General features: G+C 38.3%; 2 protein-coding genes across 5 annotated transcripts in view; both read left to right on the top strand.

Annotated features, from left to right (window-relative positions):
* The window catches only part of LOC135206043 (ruvB-like 1), a 140,382-nt gene extending 125,996 nt beyond the window's left edge, over nt 1–14,386 (top strand). The window contains exons 1-8 of one of the 2 annotated variants that reach the window (XM_064237225.1): nt 1,016–1,262; nt 7,758–7,886; nt 8,212–8,386; nt 8,944–9,146; nt 10,106–10,274; nt 10,861–11,059; nt 11,429–11,623; nt 12,097–14,386. In XM_064237225.1, coding sequence (XP_064093295.1) covers nt 1,122–1,262; nt 7,758–7,886; nt 8,212–8,386; nt 8,944–9,146; nt 10,106–10,274; nt 10,861–11,059; nt 11,429–11,623; nt 12,097–12,256 — 1,371 coding nt within the window. In that variant the 5' untranslated portion in view covers nt 1,016–1,121 and the 3' untranslated portion in view covers nt 12,257–14,386. Of the gene's footprint in view, nt 1–1,015; nt 1,263–7,757; nt 7,887–8,211; nt 8,387–8,943; nt 9,147–10,105; nt 10,275–10,860; nt 11,060–11,428; nt 11,624–12,096 lie in introns of those variants that run through there. The other variant, XM_064237226.1, reaches the window with a different exon arrangement.
* A 2,504-nt stretch (nt 14,387–16,890) lies between these two features.
* LOC135206039 (histone deacetylase complex subunit SAP130-A-like) overlaps nt 16,891–21,860 on the top strand; it is a 32,312-nt gene continuing 27,342 nt past the window's right edge. For all 3 annotated transcript variants that reach the window (XM_064237217.1, XM_064237216.1, XM_064237215.1), the window contains exon 1: nt 16,891–17,045. The gene's annotated coding sequence lies outside the window, so the exon portion shown is untranslated. The remainder of the gene's footprint in view (nt 17,046–21,860) is intronic.

The raw sequence follows: 21,860 nt of genomic DNA, 5'->3' as shown, positions 1-21,860 counted from the left end.
GCCCTTGAAGATAAGGGTCTTCCCCTCTATAGAAGTAATAACGTCCAAGTCTTTGCGGGGAACAGCAGAGTACAAACTCGGTTCGCGAAGTCGAACACTTGTAATGGCAGATATTTATGCTAACAAGAAAGCTTCTTCGGATTAACGTCATCTCCGATTATCTATCTCTCAGTGTACCAACAACACATTTTAAAGTAATGGCAGGTTTATAATAACCAGCCTTAGATTTCGCCCATTTATAATTTTTGTAGAAGAATTATTTTCTTGTATAGTCGATTTGAAATTTACAAGTGTCATCCACTTGTTTTTGACACATACACACACACGCACATACACACACATACATACAAACACACAGTTTATGCAGAAGCAACTTTTTCTAATTTAAGTCCAGGTATTGAAACACCACAGAAGCATATGTTTTCGGAGGGACGAATTATATTTCTTTTATATGTACTTTTTGTGCGATTGTTCATTACTAACCTTTTCTCTAAAGAATGGTTATTGTTTTAATGGCATTCCCAGGCGTACACCTTCGAGTAGATCATTTAAATTTTTTGCTTGTATTTTCTTTTCATTCGTATAAGAAGAGAAGCCTTTTTAGGACATTAAAATAGCAACTTTGTCTTTCAAGGACAAGAATGATAACTTTAAGCTTCGTAGTTCTAGGACTTCGTGCCTTTTATTGACGTAATATTGTTCTATGAAATAAATTTTAACACGACAAAGCCACATAATTTGAATTGACAGTACTTCAGTCGTGCATATGCCTCTCTTCCTCTGTCTCTCTTGCAAATGAAATATTATATCTAGTGCTTGTTGTGGCTTCCTGTTGCATAATTTCCTTACATAAATATATAAAAAAAACAATGCAGAAGATTTGTATTTGTATAAGGCTTTAAAAAGATATGGGCTCTAAATTCCTCAACAAAATACCGTATAATAATAGACATTCTTGACAGGAGCGTCGCTGGATGTCTGCCCGTTGCCATGACAACGCCGTGATCTCTCCTTCAGCCAGATGCCGGTAGATGGCAGCACCAACCTGTCAACATTGTAAACACGCGGGAGACGTAGTCGTTTGTAATTGACGTCTTTTATCCCTCTCATAAAGATCCAAAATGAAAATAGAGGAAGTGAAAAGCACGACCAAGACGCAGAGAATTAACGCCCATTCCCACGTCAGGGGACTCGGCTTAAATGAGGACGGAACGGCGCAGCCCTCGGCTGCAGGACTCGTGGGTCAGACCCAGGCCAGAGAGGTTAGTTTGGGGTATAAGGCTATTTAAGCTCGAATTTTAATCAAACTGCATACAATATGCATATATAATTGCATGTTTTGTCATAATTATGACACCCCAGACAATTTTAATACCCTAGGTCGTTTAATTTTGGGTACAGACAGTATAGTAGCTACCACTGCTTACCGGTACGCTGGGTTAAGCTACAGGTCAGGCTAGCCGAAGTCTAACCGAGCGGGATAGAATATGCCAATTTACTTGTTTAGCCCTATCGTATTATTATTATGATATTTTAGACAATTTTATAAATACCCAATAAGCAGCCCAGTCTAAGTGTCATCCTGGTAAGACTTAGGCTACCTACCAGCATGTGCTGTGGAAACATTTAGCCTAGCCTAATTTGTGAAATGTCATTGTAAAATAATGTAGCAGGGTTTGAATCCAAATAGCGTAGTTTAAGCCTACCTCATGTAGACCTATTTTGATTTGTTGATGTTGAGTTAGGGTAAAAAACCGCAGGATACATAGTGGACCATGTACGATCAGTGTGAACAATCCCAAAAAAAATACATTATAACGCGTCCTGACATCGGAGATGGGCATCAGTCGCGACTTCTTGTTGGTGAGAAACGGAGCTAAAGACCTCTACTCTCCTTTGGAAGTAAGTATTTTCTCCAAGGTTAGAAATTAAGGCCAAATTTAAAGCATTAAACAGAGGGTAGTGAAAAGGGTGTCCAACGCAGTGCAAATCTCACCAAAACGCGTTCAACATTTTTACTTACAACTCGAAATATTTAGAAGATTGACGCCATCTCAATGTTTACGGAGTCGCTTGTGTCAATAAACTAACCATTTCCTGTGATAAATCCGCACACCACTTGTACCCACAGATGCTGGGGCACTTTCATCACAACAATCAGAACACGGAAACTTACCAGCTTGTTTGTTAGTAAACAACTGTTTTGGTAGAAGACGACGACTAAGCATGCACTTCGATAATTTTTTAAATAAATAGTAAAACATCAATATTTTACATATTTATGATGATTAATTTGAAAATATTCGTTATTGAAAAACTAACTTGATTCTGACTCAAATTTAAGTAATTATTTTTTGAATTAGAACCTTCTTTTAAGTCCTGTATATGGCCTCTGTTTTCACACCAAAAGAAATTATGGGGCCGAATTTGCAATGACCAGAAAGTCGTTAAAAGAGGAAAGTTAGCATTGAGGGGCATATGTTTTGATTGAGAAAAATACAAATTTATTCAATATCTAGCTTGTAAAAAATACTTTATTACAAAAAACTTGATTGACAACTAAGCAGCATACCTACTATGGGTTTCAGCGACAGTGCAAGCACGTTTTTGGGCAATACCTATTTCTGTAACGAACACTCGTATCAGAACAAGATATAAGGGTATCGTGAATCACTAATCGTAAAGAATAACGACACTTGACCTTGTACCAAGAGACAAAAACTCCATTATGCAGAAATGGATACGAACACGCGTAAAAAGCTCCACCTACCCTCTCCCCCCCTCCACCGCCACCCCTTTCCTTCTTCGTTCCTTCGCCTTCCTTTCTCTCTCTCTCTCTCTCTCTCTCTCTGTTGCCAATCGGTATGTGTTGACCCTCCAAACTGGGTATAAGACTACACACAAAACGTGGAAATTGGTGAAATTAGGCTATGTATTGGAAGTATATATACATAAATATTAAGGCAATTTTATCATTATTGCATTACTATGACAACTAGAATTCATGGAAACAGTTTATAATAATGAAACGGCGTATGTGTGAAGCCTCCACTAATGTGGCAACGATGATTTTGCCATTCTTAGCATGCAAACATTAAAGGTTACATTTTTTTCTGGCATACGGTTATTAAAGAAATTCAAAATACTAATATAGTAGACTGAAATCAATGAAAAGTGCTAGCAAAAACAAAAAAGAGAAAAAAAAATGTATATAATCCACTTATATATCCGTAGTCGTTCCTCTATGGTTTTCGGGAGCTAGATGTACGAAAACGTTAGAAACATTTGATTGTATCTACTTTAGAAATATCTAATTTTTCGGGGTAATTTGGTTGCAAAAAAGGGATAATATACATGAATTAAATTAAAATTGTTAAATAACAAAGTAAAGTTGAACTAAATAACGAGTAAAGTAAACAATTTAGGGAATAAAACTTTGCAGTTTCGTCGTCTGCTGCTCGTAACTGTGTTTGTGGCGCGCGCGCTCAGGAACCAGGAAAAGCAACTTGTTCAAAGTACAATGTGGAGTGAATTGAGACCAAAATGTGTATAATAACTGTGGAGTTTCAGTTGTGATGGAAGTAAGGATAAAAACTACCGATTAGAGGGTAAGAATGAATTCGGTTCAAACCATGACCCCGGGAATAAAAAGTTTCATACTTTCAGTAATATAGGCAACAAAATGTTGTTTTATTGTGCTGATTACAACTGCAATCTTGAGTAAGATCAATAAACGTTACATACATACGCTAACATTGTTCAAATGAGTGCTGGGAAGGCTGGGAAAGATGATTGTCGTCACTGATCAGAACCTGTACATCCCACGGTAGCCGCCATATTGGATTTCAAAACTGCCTTGAAAACATATTTTACGAAGAGCGTCACATGCTTATTTTAGTTTGTATGGGGCTTTCATATATCACATTATGTTGACGAAACTTCAATCTTTTGAATGGTATGCTTGGAGTTGTAATTGTATTCTTGTTTCACCATTTAAATATCGAGTGAATAAGACCTGTCCACCGTGATAAGGGTTGGTAGTCACTGGTGTTTCCACCTAAGTGTCATCCTGGTAAGACAACTACCAGCATGTGCTTTGGAAACATTTAGCCTAATTTGTGAAATGTCATTGTAAAATAACGTAGCAGGGTTTGAATCCAAATAGCGTAGTTTAAGCCTACCTCTTGTAGACCTATTTTGATTTGTTGATATTGAGTTAGCTTTGAAAAAATAGATGACTTACTTTTTCACATGTGCAGCTGGAATAGTTTACAGGCAGTATTAAACAAGTTATCACAGAAGACCCATTAGTCATGTAATGATTCAGGTATGACAAACTCTATTCTCGCCAAATTAAATCTTGCCTAGACTTTATTGGTGGAAGATAGCCGGGGCCTGCTGACAGGAGTCATTAGAATTGAAACAAACAGTTAAATGAGCAGTGGCAATTAAGGGCAACTATCAAATACAATACAAGGTAATTCTAAGCCCGCATTCCATGGTACAGTAGACTATGGCAGTTGACATTTTTCTATGTTATTTTACCTGCTGAACAAGAATTTAAAGTAATATTTATTCAGTCGACTGTAATTAAACTGTAATTTACCTCTGAAGACTACATGACAGTAAAAGGGGTACGATGTACCAACTGCAGAGTTTAAAGGTAAATAACAGATTAGCCTAGTTACAGTCGAGCGGAAAAATATTACCTTAAACTCTTGTAAAGTAAGCTAAATAACATAGGAATACGTCAATTGCCATAGTCTACTTCGACTGAACAATCTTCGAAATGTTGGTTCAGGGCCATGAAACGTAAACAAACCGCCATATTTGAATGCTGGTAGGGGTGTGATATATGTAACTAACAGGGAGCCTTATGTCTGGTAAAGGGGGGGGGGGGGGGCGGGGGGGGGGGCAGTTACCGGAAGTGGAAGGCAGAGGTACGAGTTGGTAAAGCCACGCTGGGATATGGTGGTAAATAATTCCCAATAAATATCACTGAATCAAAAGCACTAAACCTTTGGAACACTAAAACACAGTATAACAAAGTACATGAAGATTAGGAACCTTACCTTAAAGGGCTGGAGGATAGAGTTCAGCAGCCGCTTTCGCGAAGGCATGGAGCCTCATCTTGGGGTCGTGGAAGTGGATTTTAAAGTACGCCACTGCCGTGATCTTGACAGTATATTACCAACCTTTCATACTGCCCTGAGTAATGGGCTGAAATGTCCTTATAACTAACGAAACAGTTTACACATATACGGGGCAGAGTCGAGTTAGTAATGAGGCCCGGAGGAGGTGGAGGTGCCTGGGAGTGCTTCCGCCATCTGGCTGGTTGATAAGTGAAGTGAGACACTGGCAAGTTTGTCAGGAGGAAGGAGGGGGGGGGGGCTGGAGACCACGAAACAGAGTAGGGAGGATGGGGTGGGGGGTAAATATTCACATTTGTGAAAATAAAAAACACGAACACTGTATTGTAATGGGTGGACAATATAGGGAATGAGGGAGGCCTGTTTGGGGTGATTGAACTTGACAAATGTTGAGCGAAATCGTTCAAACATAGCTTCTTTTATGTTTATGAAACCAAAGTTATCGTGTATTATTATTAAAGTAAAAAATATTGCATTGAAACCTTACAGTAGGGACACATATTTTTCATAAGAGCTAATAATCCATACATACATGAAAATATATATCATATATCTATACACGGTTTTTTACATCTGGTATTTACACATCTGGTACTTAAGTATAAATTATCAAGTACAAGTTTAAAACCATTTTAGTGAATAATGAATAGAATATTATCAAGTTTCAAGGATCAGAGTGGCCAGTTCAGGGGGTGATTGAACATAAGAAATGTTGAGGACAATTGTAAAAATTGTGTAACCTAACCAGTGGGCTCCCCCCATCCCCATAGCTCCCCTTAAAGGAAGGCAATCTTAGAAGTGTAACATAAAGGTTAGGATAGTAACCAAACCAACCTAACCTACCCTAACCTAGTAGAATGTGTTACCTGACTGGGGGTGCTCGACCCTCCCATAACCCCCCTTGAAGGAAGGCAATCTTAGAAGTGTAACATATAGGTTAAGATCGTAACCTAACGAACCTTACCTGACCGAGGGGCAGAGCCCCCCATACCCCCCCTTAAAGGAAGGCAATCTTAGAAGTGTAACATATAGGTTTGGGTTGTAACCTAACCAATCTAACCTAGTAGAACATGTTGCTTGACTGGGGGCTCTGCCCCTGTAACAACCCCCCCCCCCCCCCCCTTTAAGGAAGGTAATCTTAGAAGTGTAACATATAGGTTAGGATGGTAACCTAACCTAACCTAGTGGAACATTTTGTCTGATCAGAGATGCGGAGCCCCCCTCCCCCCCTCGTAATCTTAGAAGTGTAACATATAGGTTAGGATCGTAACCTAACCAACCTAACCTAACCTAGTAGAACATGTTGCCCCCGTACCCCCCCTTAAAGGAAGGTAATCTTAGAAGTGTAACATATTGGTTAGGATCGTAACCTAACCAACCTAACCTAATAGAAAAAGAAATTGTTATGGGTCAGACAGCCATGTAAAGGTGAATATAGAAAAAAGAAGGGAGAAAAAATGCATGTGTAAATTGGAATGTCTGTAAAATGAAAAGATGTAATACCAATTTCACGTCATTGACAGAAAGGTCTCGAAACGTCCTAAAACCGCCTTCTAGTCCCACCCCTCAGGAGACTCAGTGGCCTGCCCTCAATTGTAACGTAATATTGTAAGATATATAAGGCAACATTATGAAGTGAGAACAAGTCAGTGCACATAATAAACAATACTATGATTAACGGAACAGAAATAAAAGCTTGAAATAATATTACACAATTACAAAACAAATGAGGAAAAGGAATATATGTAACAATGCATGAATCCTCCCCAAAAACCTCCTATCGCAACGTAGGTTTAATAATGCAACATGATTGGTTAAATACATGTAACCCCCTACAAAAACCCCATCATTTATCTCCTTAGGAAGTTTGTGTCTGAACTAAAAGCTCCCTTATTTCTCGGCGCATGCGTAGTAGGATTCAGCGTCGTAATAGCAGTAGCAATAAGTGGATTTTATGTAATGGCTCCATTATTGGTTTAATTATCGCTTTATTTAAGCTTGTATTTCGTGTTTCAAATGTCATGAATAAGAGGAAATGACACAATAACACTACAAAACCTTCCCCCAAGTGTTTTACCCCACCCAAAACCCCGCATTCCCATCGGTCCCCCTTACCGTAGGATACAGTTGAACGGCATAATTCGCCTAAGTGTTTTACCCCACCCAGAACCCCGCATTCCCATCGGTCCCCCTTACTGTAGGATAGAGTTCAAAAGTAAATTACATGCTAATTACAGCCGGTCGAAAAAATATTATCTTAAATTCTTGTTCAGGAGGTAAAACTGTATAGAAAAACGTCAACTGGCATAGTCTAGTTCGCCGCGGTATAAGGGCTTAGATCTACCCAATACAACACTGCATTTAGACTAGCCATTTGGTGTCAGGTTTCTACCCTAACTTAACTTTACCTTAATCCAGGCCACTAGTAGTGACATCAGTGAGTTTACATAGCATAGAGATGGGCCACTTTGGATAGTCTTTAGTTAATACAGACCATAGATTAATTGGATTCTCGGTAGATCAAACTGTTAACAGTTCATTTGTGCATACATACGTAGTTGTGTATCACATCTCAGATAGTACTGATGGTAAGATTTTTTATTTCAGGCAGCTGGGTACTTAGTAGATTTAATCCGAACAAAACGGATGTCAGGTCGAGCAGCTTTGTTTGCAGGACCGCCAGGTACAGGGAAGACTGCTATTGCCCTTGCCTTAGCCCAAGAACTAGGAACCAAGGTAAAGGCTTATGCATTGGTATTTTTTGTTTTAAGCTTTTCCTGAGTGCCTTCATGCTGGTTTCTCTGTAAAAAATCCCATTTTTTTAGTAAGTCAGAAGTTGACTTTTACAATTCATCATCCAAAGCATTTTTAGAATACAGAGAGTGCTAATGTCATCTTAACCAACAACTTCTGTATTAAAATTTGCATCACTAGTGTACTGAAAAATGCACAGTGGCACCTATTGTGCGGAGCTCTTCAGACTTCCATAGCCTTAGATTTTCAAAGTTTTCTTCTATGCATATTGATCAAAAAGATAGTCATATTTTTCATAAATTGACAGGTACCCTTCTGCCCTATGGTAGGATCCGAAGTTTACAGCTCTGAAATCAAGAAAACAGAAGTGTTAATGGAAAACTTCAGACGGGCAATTGGACTAAGAATAAAGGAAGTCAAAGAAGTTTATGAGGGTGAAGTTACTGAACTCACACCAGTTGAAACAGAAAATCCTATGGGAGGTGAGTTCTGGTTATTTTTTGTTAGACACTGTGTACTGTATAAGTTATTTTATTCTGTGTCTGAAGTATATTGTAAAGGTAAGTTATTTTTGTGTGATATTTGGTTTTCATGGATATTGTCTGTATTTCCATTTTATTAATTAAGACTTATGACCAAGTGAAAGTTTACCTTGCTGTTATTTTTGCTGCCCTTAAGAACAAATTTCAAGATATTTTTATATGGCATGATTCTTTAAGCAAAATATATACTAACTACAAAAGCACAGTTTTCCTATTACATAGTAACTGTGTAGTCTTGTAGGTTTTTCTCACTAGTTACTTTTGTTTATGAAATAATCTGAAAAATAGTTTGGCAAGGATGATATTGAAAAAAAATGGTAAGAATTTTGAAATCACTGTATTTTAGTATGTGATTGTAGAGCACTCTTGATAACTTAAGTAGTACATAATTAGTTTTCATCACATGACTGCCCTGTGTTTTGTTAAATTGATGGTGAATGTGTAAAAACTTTCTTGGAGCATTTTTACTAATCAGATTTTTATTCCCAATTATACAGGTTATGGCAAGACAGTGAGCCATGTGATCATTGGGTTAAGGACTGCAAAGGGAACCAAACAATTGAAACTCGATCCAAGTATATACGAAACATTACAAAAAGAGAGAGTCGAAGTTGGAGATGTTATATATGTTGAGGCCAATTCCGGTGCTGTCAAAAGGCAGGGCCGATCAGATACTTATGCCACAGAGTTTGATTTAGAGGTATGTAAAATATTATTAATGGATATATTACTGTAAATTTGTTTTATTTCCGAACTTAACTCTTAAGACATCCAACTGCGCTTTCCTGTTTCATGCTCAGTTATCATGGATCTCGGTCATTAATTAACCAGTAAAGTGATCCTAAGTGTCAGAAAATTTTAAAGAATTTTTTGTCTGTTGTTCTTTGTAGTAAGTAAGTAAGGATTGAGGTCTTTGTTTTATTGTTGTAATGTAACTCTTGTCAGAAAGTCGGTAGTCTCCTGGGATCCATTTTCCAGAGACTGTTGCTGGAAGTGGTATTTTCAATTTTCCCAAAAGTTGTGGTCAAGATTTAGACACTTTCATGTTTTGTTGAGTTGCCATGTTTCCCAGTGCTAAAGATCATTCAGTCCCTACATAGCAAACACATGGAGTTGTTTTCCTGTCAGTATAATGAATATTGACTCAAGTGAATGGAAGAACCATTGTAAACCCTAACATGAAAAGTTGATGATGTATTTGTGTCAATGGGAAAGGAAACCAACCTATGCTCTCATTATTTGAGTTGCATGTTCAAGGTGCACTGGCTGTTTTGACTAAAAAACAAAATCCTATTGCATAGGCCTTTAGCCTGTCACAACCCCTTTCTGCCTATCAATTTATAATAGCAGACTTGTATGTTAATAAACTATAATGCAAGATTAAACAGATGTTTGACACTAGAAGTAAAGATTAGTTTCAACTTACCAGTTGAATTATGCACAAGGGTAATTAAGTGTTTCAGGGGTCTTAGACATCATTGGTGAAGTATTTACTATCCATAATACATCATCTTAACACTCATCCACCATGCTGTTAGAGTTGTCCATGTCACGAACCAAATATGTATCATGATTTAATATAATTAATAATACAATATACAGTAGTCATTTCAGAATTAAACTCTGGTACTACATTGATTTTCTTTTGATTTGTCGTAGGCTGAGGAGTATGTACCCCTACCCAAAGGAGATGTGCACAAGAAAAAGGAAGTTATTCAAGATGTGACTCTACATGATTTAGATGTTGCAAATGCCCAGCCACAGGGGGGTCAAGACATAATGTCGATGATGTCACAGCTGATGAAGCCAAAGAAGACTGAAATCACAGGTAAATCTTTATTGGAAGATGTTCAAACATGATTTACAGTAAGTAACACAGTATGCAGTTGTTCTGGAGAAAATATTTAATTACCATTTATTTGTAATAGCATTTGATGGCCATGTACTTTGTATTGAGGGAATTTTGCCATGACAGTAGTTTGTTCAACTCTGAGGAATTAATTTATCTGTAATACACAATTTTTATACACACTGTCTTAATGTTTAGGAATGGGGCAAATATGACAGGACAGACTTGTGTAATTGGCTAAGTAAAATTTCTCATAGTTTTTTGTAGAAACAGGAAAGATTGGGAAAGAAAAGATGTGGACCTAACCCAGATGATTATAAACATTTCCCAGAAGTCAGTTTGCAACCTCAGGGTGAAGAGTGGGTTGAGAACTCGGTAGCTTGAAAACCAACTACATAAGGATTGCTAACCTCCATAGAATGAATGTGGAAAGTATTGACATCCTGAGAGAGTGAAGTACCCTGTGAAAGATAGAAGAGATGCTCCTGAATTGGGAAGAGAAAGAGATGTAAAGAAGCGTGGCATTATTGAATGACTAATTAATCTTCCTGTATTCTCATTACAGAAAAGTTACGCTTAGAAATCAACAAAGTTGTGGACAAATACATAGATCAGGGTATTGCTGAATTGGTACCTGGTGTGCTTTTCATTGATGAAGTGCACATGCTGGACATTGAATGTTTCACCTTTCTGCACCGTGCCCTTGAATCCAGGATAGCTCCCATTGTTGTTTTTGCCACAAATCGAGGTCGATGTGTCATCAAGTAAGTTGGTGCTGTGATTTTTCCAGGTAACCTTCAACTCCACAAGTATTAAGAGTATTTTAATCTATTATTATAATAGAAAATATTACCAGAAGCAAAAGTAAAATCAGAGGTATTGATGAACTTTATTATTAGGGAAAGAAGTCCATGCTATTGCTGGAAAATCTGACATTTTTGAAATGTACCTGCTTAGTATTATAGATAATTATATAATCTTTCAGTTTGCACTTGGGTTGTTCTTATTTCTGTTATTGGGATGATGAATTAAATGGCTTACTGATGATGGTTTCCTTCTCCTCTTAAATTTCACAGAATTGTTCCTATTTTACCTTTTACTGCATGTGGTCTTTTAAAACTTTTCCATTGCAGGGGAACTGAGGATATAGTGTCACCACATGGCATCCCAAGAGACTTGTTGGACCGTCTGATTATTGTCCGAATGAAACCTTACATGCAAGAGGAAGTAACCCAGATCATTCGGATACGTTCCCAGACAGAAGGTATAAAGATTGATAATGAATCCTTACAAGAGCTAAGTTCTATTGCCGAGAAGGCATCTCTCAGGTCAGTTTTTACTGCGTTGGAGTTTTTTAAGATATGCATTCCGTTGATATATCACTGCTGTGTCTTGCATGATTGGCTATACATATATGGTATCTGAGAATGAATGGGTAGGCATTTGCTACGGTAGTTATAATACAGTAATCTCGTACTTTTGCTAAATCTTCATTCAAAAGATTTCTGCTCAAGAATTGTCAGCCCAGTTCTTGAGCAGTGAACAAGACTTTCAAAAGATTTCAAATTTATCGAACCACATGTTATGTGATATCAAAATTGTGGCAACTGTCTGTCAGTCCAGTTCTTGAGCAGTGAGCAAGACTTTATGCATTCTGCTGTTCAAAATATGTTTTGTATTGATATAACAGACTTTTATTCTTCAGACATGCCCCTGAAATTTTGAATTATTGTATTGGACCGTTAAAGTTTGAACCTATTTACTGGCTTTGGTTCTTAAGTAGACTGTCTCTCGCCCTCAGGTACGCCGTCAGACTCTTGACACCCTCTAATGTTATTGCTCAGCAGAATGGCAACGAGTGTGTGACGGTCGAAGATATAAAGGAAGCTGCAGATTTGTTCATGGATGCTAAAACTTCAGCTCAGATGTTGGCTGAAAATCCAGAAAAGTTTATGATGTAAAACTGAAGACAATTGTATATATATCCTTAAGTACTTCATTACATTATGTATGCAGTAAAGTTCTTTTTTATTTTACTTTTGAAAATTATGTTACAATAGTCCAGTTGTGAGAGGTATATTTTTATTTTTGTCCTCATACCATTACAAGACATCATAGGCTATTCTATCTCAGATGTGTGTAATACTGTATTCTTTCTTCAGGTTCTGGTAGTAAAGAATGTAATGCTGTGACAATTATTGGTTCTGTAGCATATCAGGGTTTTTACCTGATATGATTTATATGTAAATGAATGTAGAGTAGTTTTGACAATGATGAACCTTTTATTGGACATGTACTCAAGCCTCTATATTGACTTAAACTGTCATACATTGCCAAGTTAATGCTAAAAAACTTTATGATCTGGCCAGTGCCAACACAGGAGTGGATATTGGGAAGTATTAGGTAATATTGCTTTGCTACTTTCTCTCCTTCCTGAACCTTATCAAAAGATTGCCACAGTTCTACATATTGGAAACCCACTAGCAGGACAAGTTAGCAAAAGGATAATGGAAACCCACTAGCAGGACAAGTTAGCACAAGGATAAGAATTTATGCAGAAACTGTAGTGGAAGCCTTTCGAAACCATTCATTTGTGTGGTGCAAAGTTCATTATGCAGGCTAACAGGTATTTGAGTATTTAGATGTGTATGTATACAGTATATTTTTAAACTTGAAAGTTGCATGCAAGAATGCTGACACTTGCTAGATATTCTTGTCATTATATCGGTATCAATATTTTAATCTCTGTACTAAAAGACTTCCTGATGGAGGACTTACTGCTATTTCTTGTTAGCTTCTTCATTGTTGGTAAACTGTCCATAATCCTTCTGCTTTTCCTTTTTTAGGGGAGTAAAGGCCACATTAACTTGAAGGAAAAATTGGTTATGAAGCTTTTGATCCTACCAAAGTTGATTATATACTGATTTGTGACATTAAGTTGATTATATGTATATTTGTGTATAAAAAGACATTTTCCTTGTATAAGTTTATAGCTGTTTAGCCAAGTATTAGGATGAAATACTGTCATTTTTGTGTACTGCATAGGTTTAATTTTTCAGCATTTTCAAGGAAAAAATCTAGTTAGCAGTAGCTAATCATACTTTGGTTTAATGTAACATATGATGCTGTCCATTGACAGATTGTATATTTTCTCCTGTGTTTTATAGAAATTGAAGATATTTATCTTCAGGCATAAGTTAATGGCCATGTGGAGCTTCAGTTTTGCCACCAATATTGGCTGCTTTGTGTGAACAGGCAGAAAACCTTGAAAGACAACAATGAATGGACTTGTGTTACACTACTTGACTGTAAGAATGAATAGAATAGGATTGATGTTCCAGGGAGAGTGACATATACCATGGGTTAATTTGCAGCAAAGTTTTTTAATTTGTAGCTTAGCTGTGTAGAAATACACTGCTGTTTACATTTCTTGCAGTTTTGCCCTTTTTGATTGAAGTTTTAGGTTGAAAGTATTTGGAAATGACTTGACAATTTTGGTATTTTGGAAAAGATGAGTTTTTTTGTGATGTCAAATTATTTTGTTGAATTTCCTTATCATCCAGCAACCTCTTAAGTCAAGTGTAAATCCCTGAGGGTGCTCTGCTTATAGTTGTCTAACATGGTACTGTATAAATGTTACTGAAGGTTCTTGGAGTCATCCTTTCTTGGGTTCCAGCTGTGTTGCATTGTCTTTTACTTCTCATGCATTCCTTTGGTCTCTTCCAATGCAGCTGTCCAGCAGCTTTGTTAAACTACTACTTACATAATACTGTGATCAGGTCCAGTTCAGTGAAGAGTTGCATTGCATTAAGATATTTTTCACCTGATTATATGACTTTTCATGAAATTGAAGCCGTGGTACTGGTGTCCGTAAAGTTTTACCCCCCTGCCCAGTGAAAGAACTAGCTACTTATTTTTTGGTAAAATTAGACTTTATGACTTACTATTTTGAATTGATACCGGGAGGTATGTGAGGTGTTCTTTTCGCACATACAACTTGCAGTTGGCAAAGATAATTTTTTTATCTTAAACATGCTTTAATGTATGTATATTGTATTTTAGAATTTTATATAAAAATGTTCCTGTTCCAAGAGGCCTTTTTACTGATACATATTCCTATTATTATTGACATTACGAAGCTTGAGAAATGTGGAATTAATGGGAATAAAACTTGTAATGTTTTATTCGTCTTACATTTTGGTAATGATGCTGAAAAATCCATGAATTATTTTTTATAATGGGGATTCAAACCAGTTCAGCAATGAAAGCATTATTTCCAATATTATAGGGAGGAATTCACTTGTTTTGTATGCCAAAGTAGTTTTTGAATCTGACTAAATAAGTTACAAGTGACAGATCAAATAGTTCAAAGTTTAATACATTAACTAAAAGTGGTGTATGCATTAATTTAAGTTCCCACAAATTATGCAAGGTTGACCTGCAATATAGTTGAAGAATTTATGTATAGAAGGTAATATTTTTACATTTTGTAAAGAAGATAAAGTTACAGTTGAGATGTTATAATTGTGTACACCATTGTGGTTTAGGACACTTGACTACCAAACAACAAAATAGGAGTGTCAAAAATAAAAATTACTTTATTTTATATATTCTCAGCTTGTTGAATGGGCCCCCATCCCATTGCTGGGCCATATGACTCACATTTCTGACTTATTCATATATTCCCAAGGCGCACTGGCACCAATGTCAGATGAGTGTTAATGAATAAAATGTGGCTTAATTTACAGGTTTCCTCTGTCATCCGTTCACTTTTGCATTCACTGACACTCCAACTTCGTCTTTCTCCAGTTGTCACCTCGTTAAGAAACGAATTTCTTCGAGGAGACATCTTTGGAATGGTCTCAAGTTAATTTATAATACAGATAATAGTTATACTAGGTATTTCAACGCTGAAAATTCTTCAAAAAGACCAGATAAGGTAGTTTTCCATGAACAATGTTCTACCACTTAAGGTGCGAACACCATACTATTACAGTTTTAGCCACCAAACAAGTTTCAATGGGCTCCAGGATTTATCAACTGTCTTGTGTGCCAACTTTTTTTTTTTCAGTACACTAGCAAATTTATTTTATAAAAACGTTTGTTGTTAAAATACTGTTAGTTTTTGTTATTATTTAATAATAACAACTTACAAAGAAATCTAGTTGTTAAGTGCGAGGCTGAATAACGGTGATGATGATATATCAAATAAAATTCACATACCAGTAGACTATGCTAGATCGACCGGTGACCGTATGTTAAAACAAAAAGGCTGGGAAAAAGGAGATAGAGAAAATATATGCAATGGACATAATATGTCTTTTATATAACTAGCAGCAATAATTCTAATAAAAATTCTGAAACCTGTTGATTTCGTTTGTACAGCTCTAAGAAATACGTAATGCCATTCTTTGCCAAAAAACAAATAAGTATGGGTAAAAATATGGTAACGTCTACACTGTAATGATTGGTGTATAGAAATATATTATCCCTGAATAAAGGTATAAACCACGAAGGAAAAATAAACCGGAGTTTTTTCCTTCGTGATTTATAGCTTTATTTATGGATTTATCACGTTCCAAACTTTCGTGGTTCAGTTATACATTATCCCTGAAATTTATCACCGAAAACACTGGGTTTTTATTTTAAAAGTACATTCAGCTCGAATTTACATTTTCTTGAGTAGTTGTCCCTGTCGAATCTTTCTAGTTACATTTATATGGTGCTCATCTAATCATCTTCGGTTGTTATGGGTAATAACAAAAGTTTAATAGCACCTTATATAAGATTTGTGTTTAAACTTTCGCGCCAGTTAATCCATATTCCGACGATCCTGCTTTTGATGTTTTGGTCCCGGTGCTGCCATCTGTTGATGCCGTTCAGTAACTAACATTTAAGAATGGCGTCTAGAGTAAACAAATATTTTGCAGGTAGAACCAAATTAACCTCGCGAATTTTATCTGCAAGTAACTATGCGTGCTGTAATTTAATCCATTTTGGTGTCGTGTTGGATTGTACCTGGATTTAAGGTTGAAATCAAATCTGGGTTTGTTGTTTGTCCCTATCACTGCCGATATACAATAGATGTACGTGCAACGTTTCAAAAATGGATGACGATATAGAAGTGTCATAAAAATGAGTTTATAAACAAATTACATATAAACAGCCATAAAATAAATCTAGATAATAATTAGAACGTAAAATTAATAGCAAAGACAACCTACGGAAATATTTTTAATTTCATTGCATGCAATCGCAAAATTGCAAGAAGACTGTCGTAGATACCGTCTTTATATAAAAATCATAAGCTAAATCAAAATAATAATAATAAAATTGAATAAAAAGAAAAGCCAGGTGATGTAGAGAAATATATTAGACTGCATAGCATAAATAACAAACCCGAATAACGGAAATACATTTCATTTTGCATGCAATCGCAAAATTGTAAGACGACCTCTCATGGATAACTTCGATGAATTAGATGAAAAATAAATCAGAATAATAGTTATTACGTAAAACTAACAGTAAATTCAAACAACCTACGGAAATATATTAAGATTTAATAGCCCGCAATCGCAAAATCGTAAGACGTCTGCGCATGCGTCGAATGGCCAGCTGAGAGTTGAGCGTCTGGCGGAATTACGCGAGTGAGTGGGAGTGGGCGACCGAGTGAGGTATTAAGTAAATATTTACGTGATGTTTTTCGTTTATTGATCTTCTGCACTCGTGTACGATCCAGCAAGAACAAGGGTATGTAACCTCGGCCACGAGGCCTCCATTTTGACGTCTGTTTGCCCCCTGAATAACCAATAGATTTAGGGGAAGGGAGGGCCCCTTCAGAAGACAGTTTTAAATGTGGGGGGACTCCTGAGGAATAGTTTCGATTTTCCTCTTTTTCCTCGACGTCTGTCAGATATGTGAATGCCCAGCGGCTGCCCCGTCATTCCAGGACGTCTCTGCTATAGTTATTTCACACCGCGGAGCTCGGGGTGTCGGCCGAAGGCCAAAAATAATCCAAAAATCCGCTCGATCCGAAATGAAGTCGATCCACAACCGAATTTTGACGTTTGTGCTGCTACTATACTACTACTCAAACACCGTCGTATCCTATCACGTATATTCCCTCCGACGGACTCGCACAAACACACACACAAACACTTTTACAACCGGCAGCTGGGAACCCATTTAGCGACAGACCCCATTTTGAAAGAAAAAAACATGGAGAGAAAGACAAGTAAAAATAAAGAAAGGAACCCGAATTTACTGCTGGCAAATTGGGGACGAGGCGAGGAAAGTCAGGGGTAGGGGGAGGCCATTTAGGGTTGTTGGGGGAGGAGGAGTCCCAGACGTGTTTAAGCTGGGCTGAACGTGCCCGTTGGCTGGAGGGAACCGATTTTGTTTATAGGTAAATGAGGGTTTCAGGGTGGAATACCCCACCCCAGGGACCCATCACCTAAAAGTACTCAGACCTGCCTTGTCGAGAAAGCCAGACGTCTTCAGTTCGGCCTAGTCTAGGCTAATAGGTATTTAGGCTTGACCTAACCTCATTCCCTTCGGTTATGTCCGAAAAGGGTCTTTAAAGGTTCATTATCAGCTAAGCTTTTGCCAGAATAAGTCTTGGGCTTACTTGGCCAGAGCAGAAGCTGCTTGAAGTGGCTCATTGTCATAGGCCGAGGTCAGATTCCGGTCACTGTTAACTCCATACTAAACCTCGATGATAGCATAGGGCTGCCCCAAAGCTTCCAAGCTCTGGAATAAAAGTGCAATTGGCATATTTTTAGTCGAGATTTTGCCCTGTTGGCATATAGTATTCATTTAGGCCTCATAAGGTAAAATACCGAGTGGCCACCTGGCCTCTACCATAGTGCGACCGCCTTCCCGAAAAAGTACTTTAACACATCCTGTAACACGAGATAGACATTAGTCAGGAGACAGTGACTGTCGAAGCAATACCTCGAGGCCTTTACTCTCCTCTCAAAGTAAGTGTTTTCTCCCAAGTCACAAATTAAGGCCATACTTTCCGATTTTCGGGAAGGTGGTCGCGCTATGGTAGAGGCCAGCCATTCAGTAGTTTACCCTTTACCTAGTTTTTCAATTTAGCAGCTGTAGAGTGGTAGCATAGATTTGATTTTATTAATAATAGGGTATTTCTACAGAAGCAGTCCGCACGGACTGCAAGGAACGTAACCGCGGATACGACATCCACTAGGGATTGGGGCGTCTACTGTATTTCGTCGTGTTTAGTACTGGACTCTGCGGGTTAATTACAGTCGTCCGAATAAATATTACTTGAAATTCTTGTTCAGTAGGTAAAACTGCATAGAAAAACCGCAACTGCCATAGTCTAGGCCGCCGCGGATAAGTACCCTAGATCTACCAATAATAGTGCTAATGTTGCTTATGCTAGCTTATGCAAGATAGAATTATTATAAGATTATTACACTTTATTATGGGCAAGATAGGATAGGCTAGTGATGGTGAATTCAGGAATTCTAAAGTTAAGTTTATGAAACTTGTGAACCTGAGTACATGTGTGGTGCTGATAGGCCAGACTACCTCATTAATTATGGACTTGGTAAATCTGGGTAGTAACTCCGTGTCGGTATTTCTTTGGAAAATACAATTTATATGGTATTTGGGTTGCTTATGAAGAATTTACCGTTATTTTTTGGGGATTGACTGTAATTAACCTCCTGGGGCTATTACTAAACATGGTGAAATGCATTGGACACCCCAATCCCTAGTGGCTGTCGTATTCGCAGGAACGTTAGTGTCCAGAATTACCATGGACTTTATATAATATACATCAAAAGTGTAGAGGGAAATGCAAATCTTCATTTAACTGGCAAGTTTGAAAAATGCCCCAGCTTTGAGTAACCAGAAGCGTGCGTATTAGCTGAAAAGTTTTACGGAACTTCAAATGCTAAATAGCAAACTTGTGTCTTAAGAGTGTATGATTTATTTGGGATGCACATGTTGTAGCTGGGAAGCTTGAATAAATACATTACAGGCTTGCAATATCCACTTCAGACTGAAATTTCAAAAACTCAAGTTATTCAGACAATGGATGAGAAGGTATGTGGAGCAGTTGGTGAGATGAACAGCAGAAGTGGGAGCTGCAGGATAAACTTTAATCGTCTTATTACCTTTATTAAGACTTAATTCTTTTTTTTGCACTAGCCTATGCTTAGTGCTGTTTTATGCTTAGTGAAAATTTCCTATTGTGAATAATTTTAAGTGTTATTGTAGTGATTATTTCTGGTCAATATTTGTGAATTCGGCCCATGAGTGTTCTGTAATATACTGGGTGTAGTCGGCCTATTGTTATTTGTATATAGAGTAATAATAGTTTATCATTCATTTGATAAGTGCCAGTGTAATTGCCAAGGTCTTAATGTCTATGATCGAGACCTCAAGCTTCCACACCTAATTATGGAACAGACTAGTTCCCTGTGGCAGAAGGAAGGACTACAGCTTTGGAAGTGGCTATATGGAAAGGGCCTTAATGGTAAAGAGAGGGTTGAGGAGGAACATATTGTGGTGGAGGGTTTAGAACGTTTCTGTTTTATTGTCAGCATTCTGAGCTTTGAAGTTAATATTGAAAGGATAGTATACTATAATAAACATCAGCGGCAGCCAGGTGGCGGAACGGTTTGCTTTTTCATTTGTAAATTAGGTTTTCCTAGTGGTAGATAGAGCAGAAATTATAATGTTCATACACGAAACAAACCTTCGGTCTTAACATTAGGATTTACTAGCGCCAAGCTGGAAACGGTAGAATTAAAATTACACTTGTGAGATCCAGGGAACTAATGCATCTATACCAGGTCACGGGGCATGTATACCCAGAATGCCCACGGCTACCTGTGACCCATCAGTTATTTTCCTACCGCCTTTAAGATAAGACGTGTTACGTCTATCTCATTTAAAGCCGGTTTTTCAGTTTGCCCGTTCTTTATCCATTTCATTTTTTTATTTTTCATTCCTTTTCTTTCTCCAAGTGTGATCAGTGTGTGGTAAGAGTGTATACGTGGTATGATGGAGAATTTTGCCTCAACATCGGGATCGTCTACCGCTTCGAAGAGGAGACAAGGAAATGCCCAGGAGTCAGTGGCTTCCCTTGTTCTAGGTTCCTAACCTCGGTGTCGACGGATCCTCATCCAACGTGTAGTAGGTGCAGGGAAAACGTATGTACGGTTACTAATCCGTGTTCTGTTTGTCGCGGTTGGTGGTCGGTGGAACAGTGGAAGAAGTTCTATGGGAAAAAGCCAATACAAAAGAAAGGGGGTGACGCCATCTTTGGATGACCAAACCTTACCGGCTTCTTTTGTATCGGTAATAAACCAGGCTGCTCCATATGTTTCTCCACCTGCTTTTGAATTGTCTATACCCCTTCGGTTTCTCCTAGCGGTTCTGTATCGGAAACGTCAGGAGGGGCCTTGGGTAATTTTATGAATAATTTGCACTCTCCTTTGTTCCCAGCAAGTAGAGGGGGAGATCCGCCATCTTTGTTCCAGGCTCCTGCTACGCAAGCGCATAGGTTTAGATGGTACGTGGTCAGCGCTAGGCCTACCAGGCGTTCCAACCTTGGATGGTCTGCTTGCGCATTATATGACGTCACGGTTCCAGCAGGGGCCTGGCAGCGCTGAATGTTCCTCATCCCCCGGGCTTGCAATTTATGGGAATTAATGCCGCTGCTTCTCCATCCCACTCAGTATTTACAGCGATGCAGAACGTGGGAGGTAATTTGGCAGCAAACAAAAGTGCGGTTACCAGCAGAAACCTCTCAGTCTCTCCCTACGAGAGCGATGACGTCACAACATACGTCACACTCTGAGATGGCAGGCGTGATGACGTCACAGACCGATTCTCGGCCTTTTTCGCTGCACCCAGACGCTAATACGCCTTCTGATCCGTCAATGCAAACTGTAATGCAGAAGTTACAGGATATAGAGGAGAGAATGAATAAGAGAGACAAAAGAAAAAGTGTGATTCGCCTTCTTCGTCTTCTTCCTCTAGTTCGGCGTCATCGCTAAGTCCGATAACGTCACGGCGAGCGCCAGTCAAGCGTTGGAGGAGGATTCGGGAGTTCCTAGCGGATCCTCGGGCCAAGAGGAGAAGAATCAATTCTTCCTCTCCTTCGGACGAAGACTGTCATTTCCAAGTCAGCAAGAAGGTCGGAAAATCGTGGCTATTAAGCACAAGGTTGCCAGACGAAGCCGTTCGCAAGAGTCCGAACAAGCGAGAGAGGTGACGGCCGGCGAGCTAGCGGCCGAGGCGGAGTTGCCAGTTCGGATCGCAAAAAAAACTGCGATACCTCTGGTAAAATCGACGTTGGCGGCGAAAGGTGCAGCAGAGGATGGAATGCAGATCCCAGTTTCGCCCGTAAGGCCGTTCAAAATACGTACGAAGGACGATAAGGCTCCTATTAAAAAGTACAAAAAATAGAGAGTTGGCAACCTCGGCGGATACGTTCGTGGAAGGCAGTGTCCGTCTGGATAGAAGGCCGAGGCCTGGCTCGCCGACGCTCGAAAACGATGCCAATGCTAATAAAGACGAACTTAC

Source organism: Macrobrachium nipponense, chromosome 29 (genome assembly GCF_015104395.2).
Source record: "Macrobrachium nipponense isolate FS-2020 chromosome 29, ASM1510439v2, whole genome shotgun sequence".
Lineage (NCBI taxonomy): Eukaryota > Metazoa > Arthropoda > Malacostraca > Decapoda > Palaemonidae > Macrobrachium > Macrobrachium nipponense.
The sequence above is the reverse complement of the archived record's forward strand: the minus strand, read 5'-3'. Positions and strand labels throughout refer to the sequence as shown.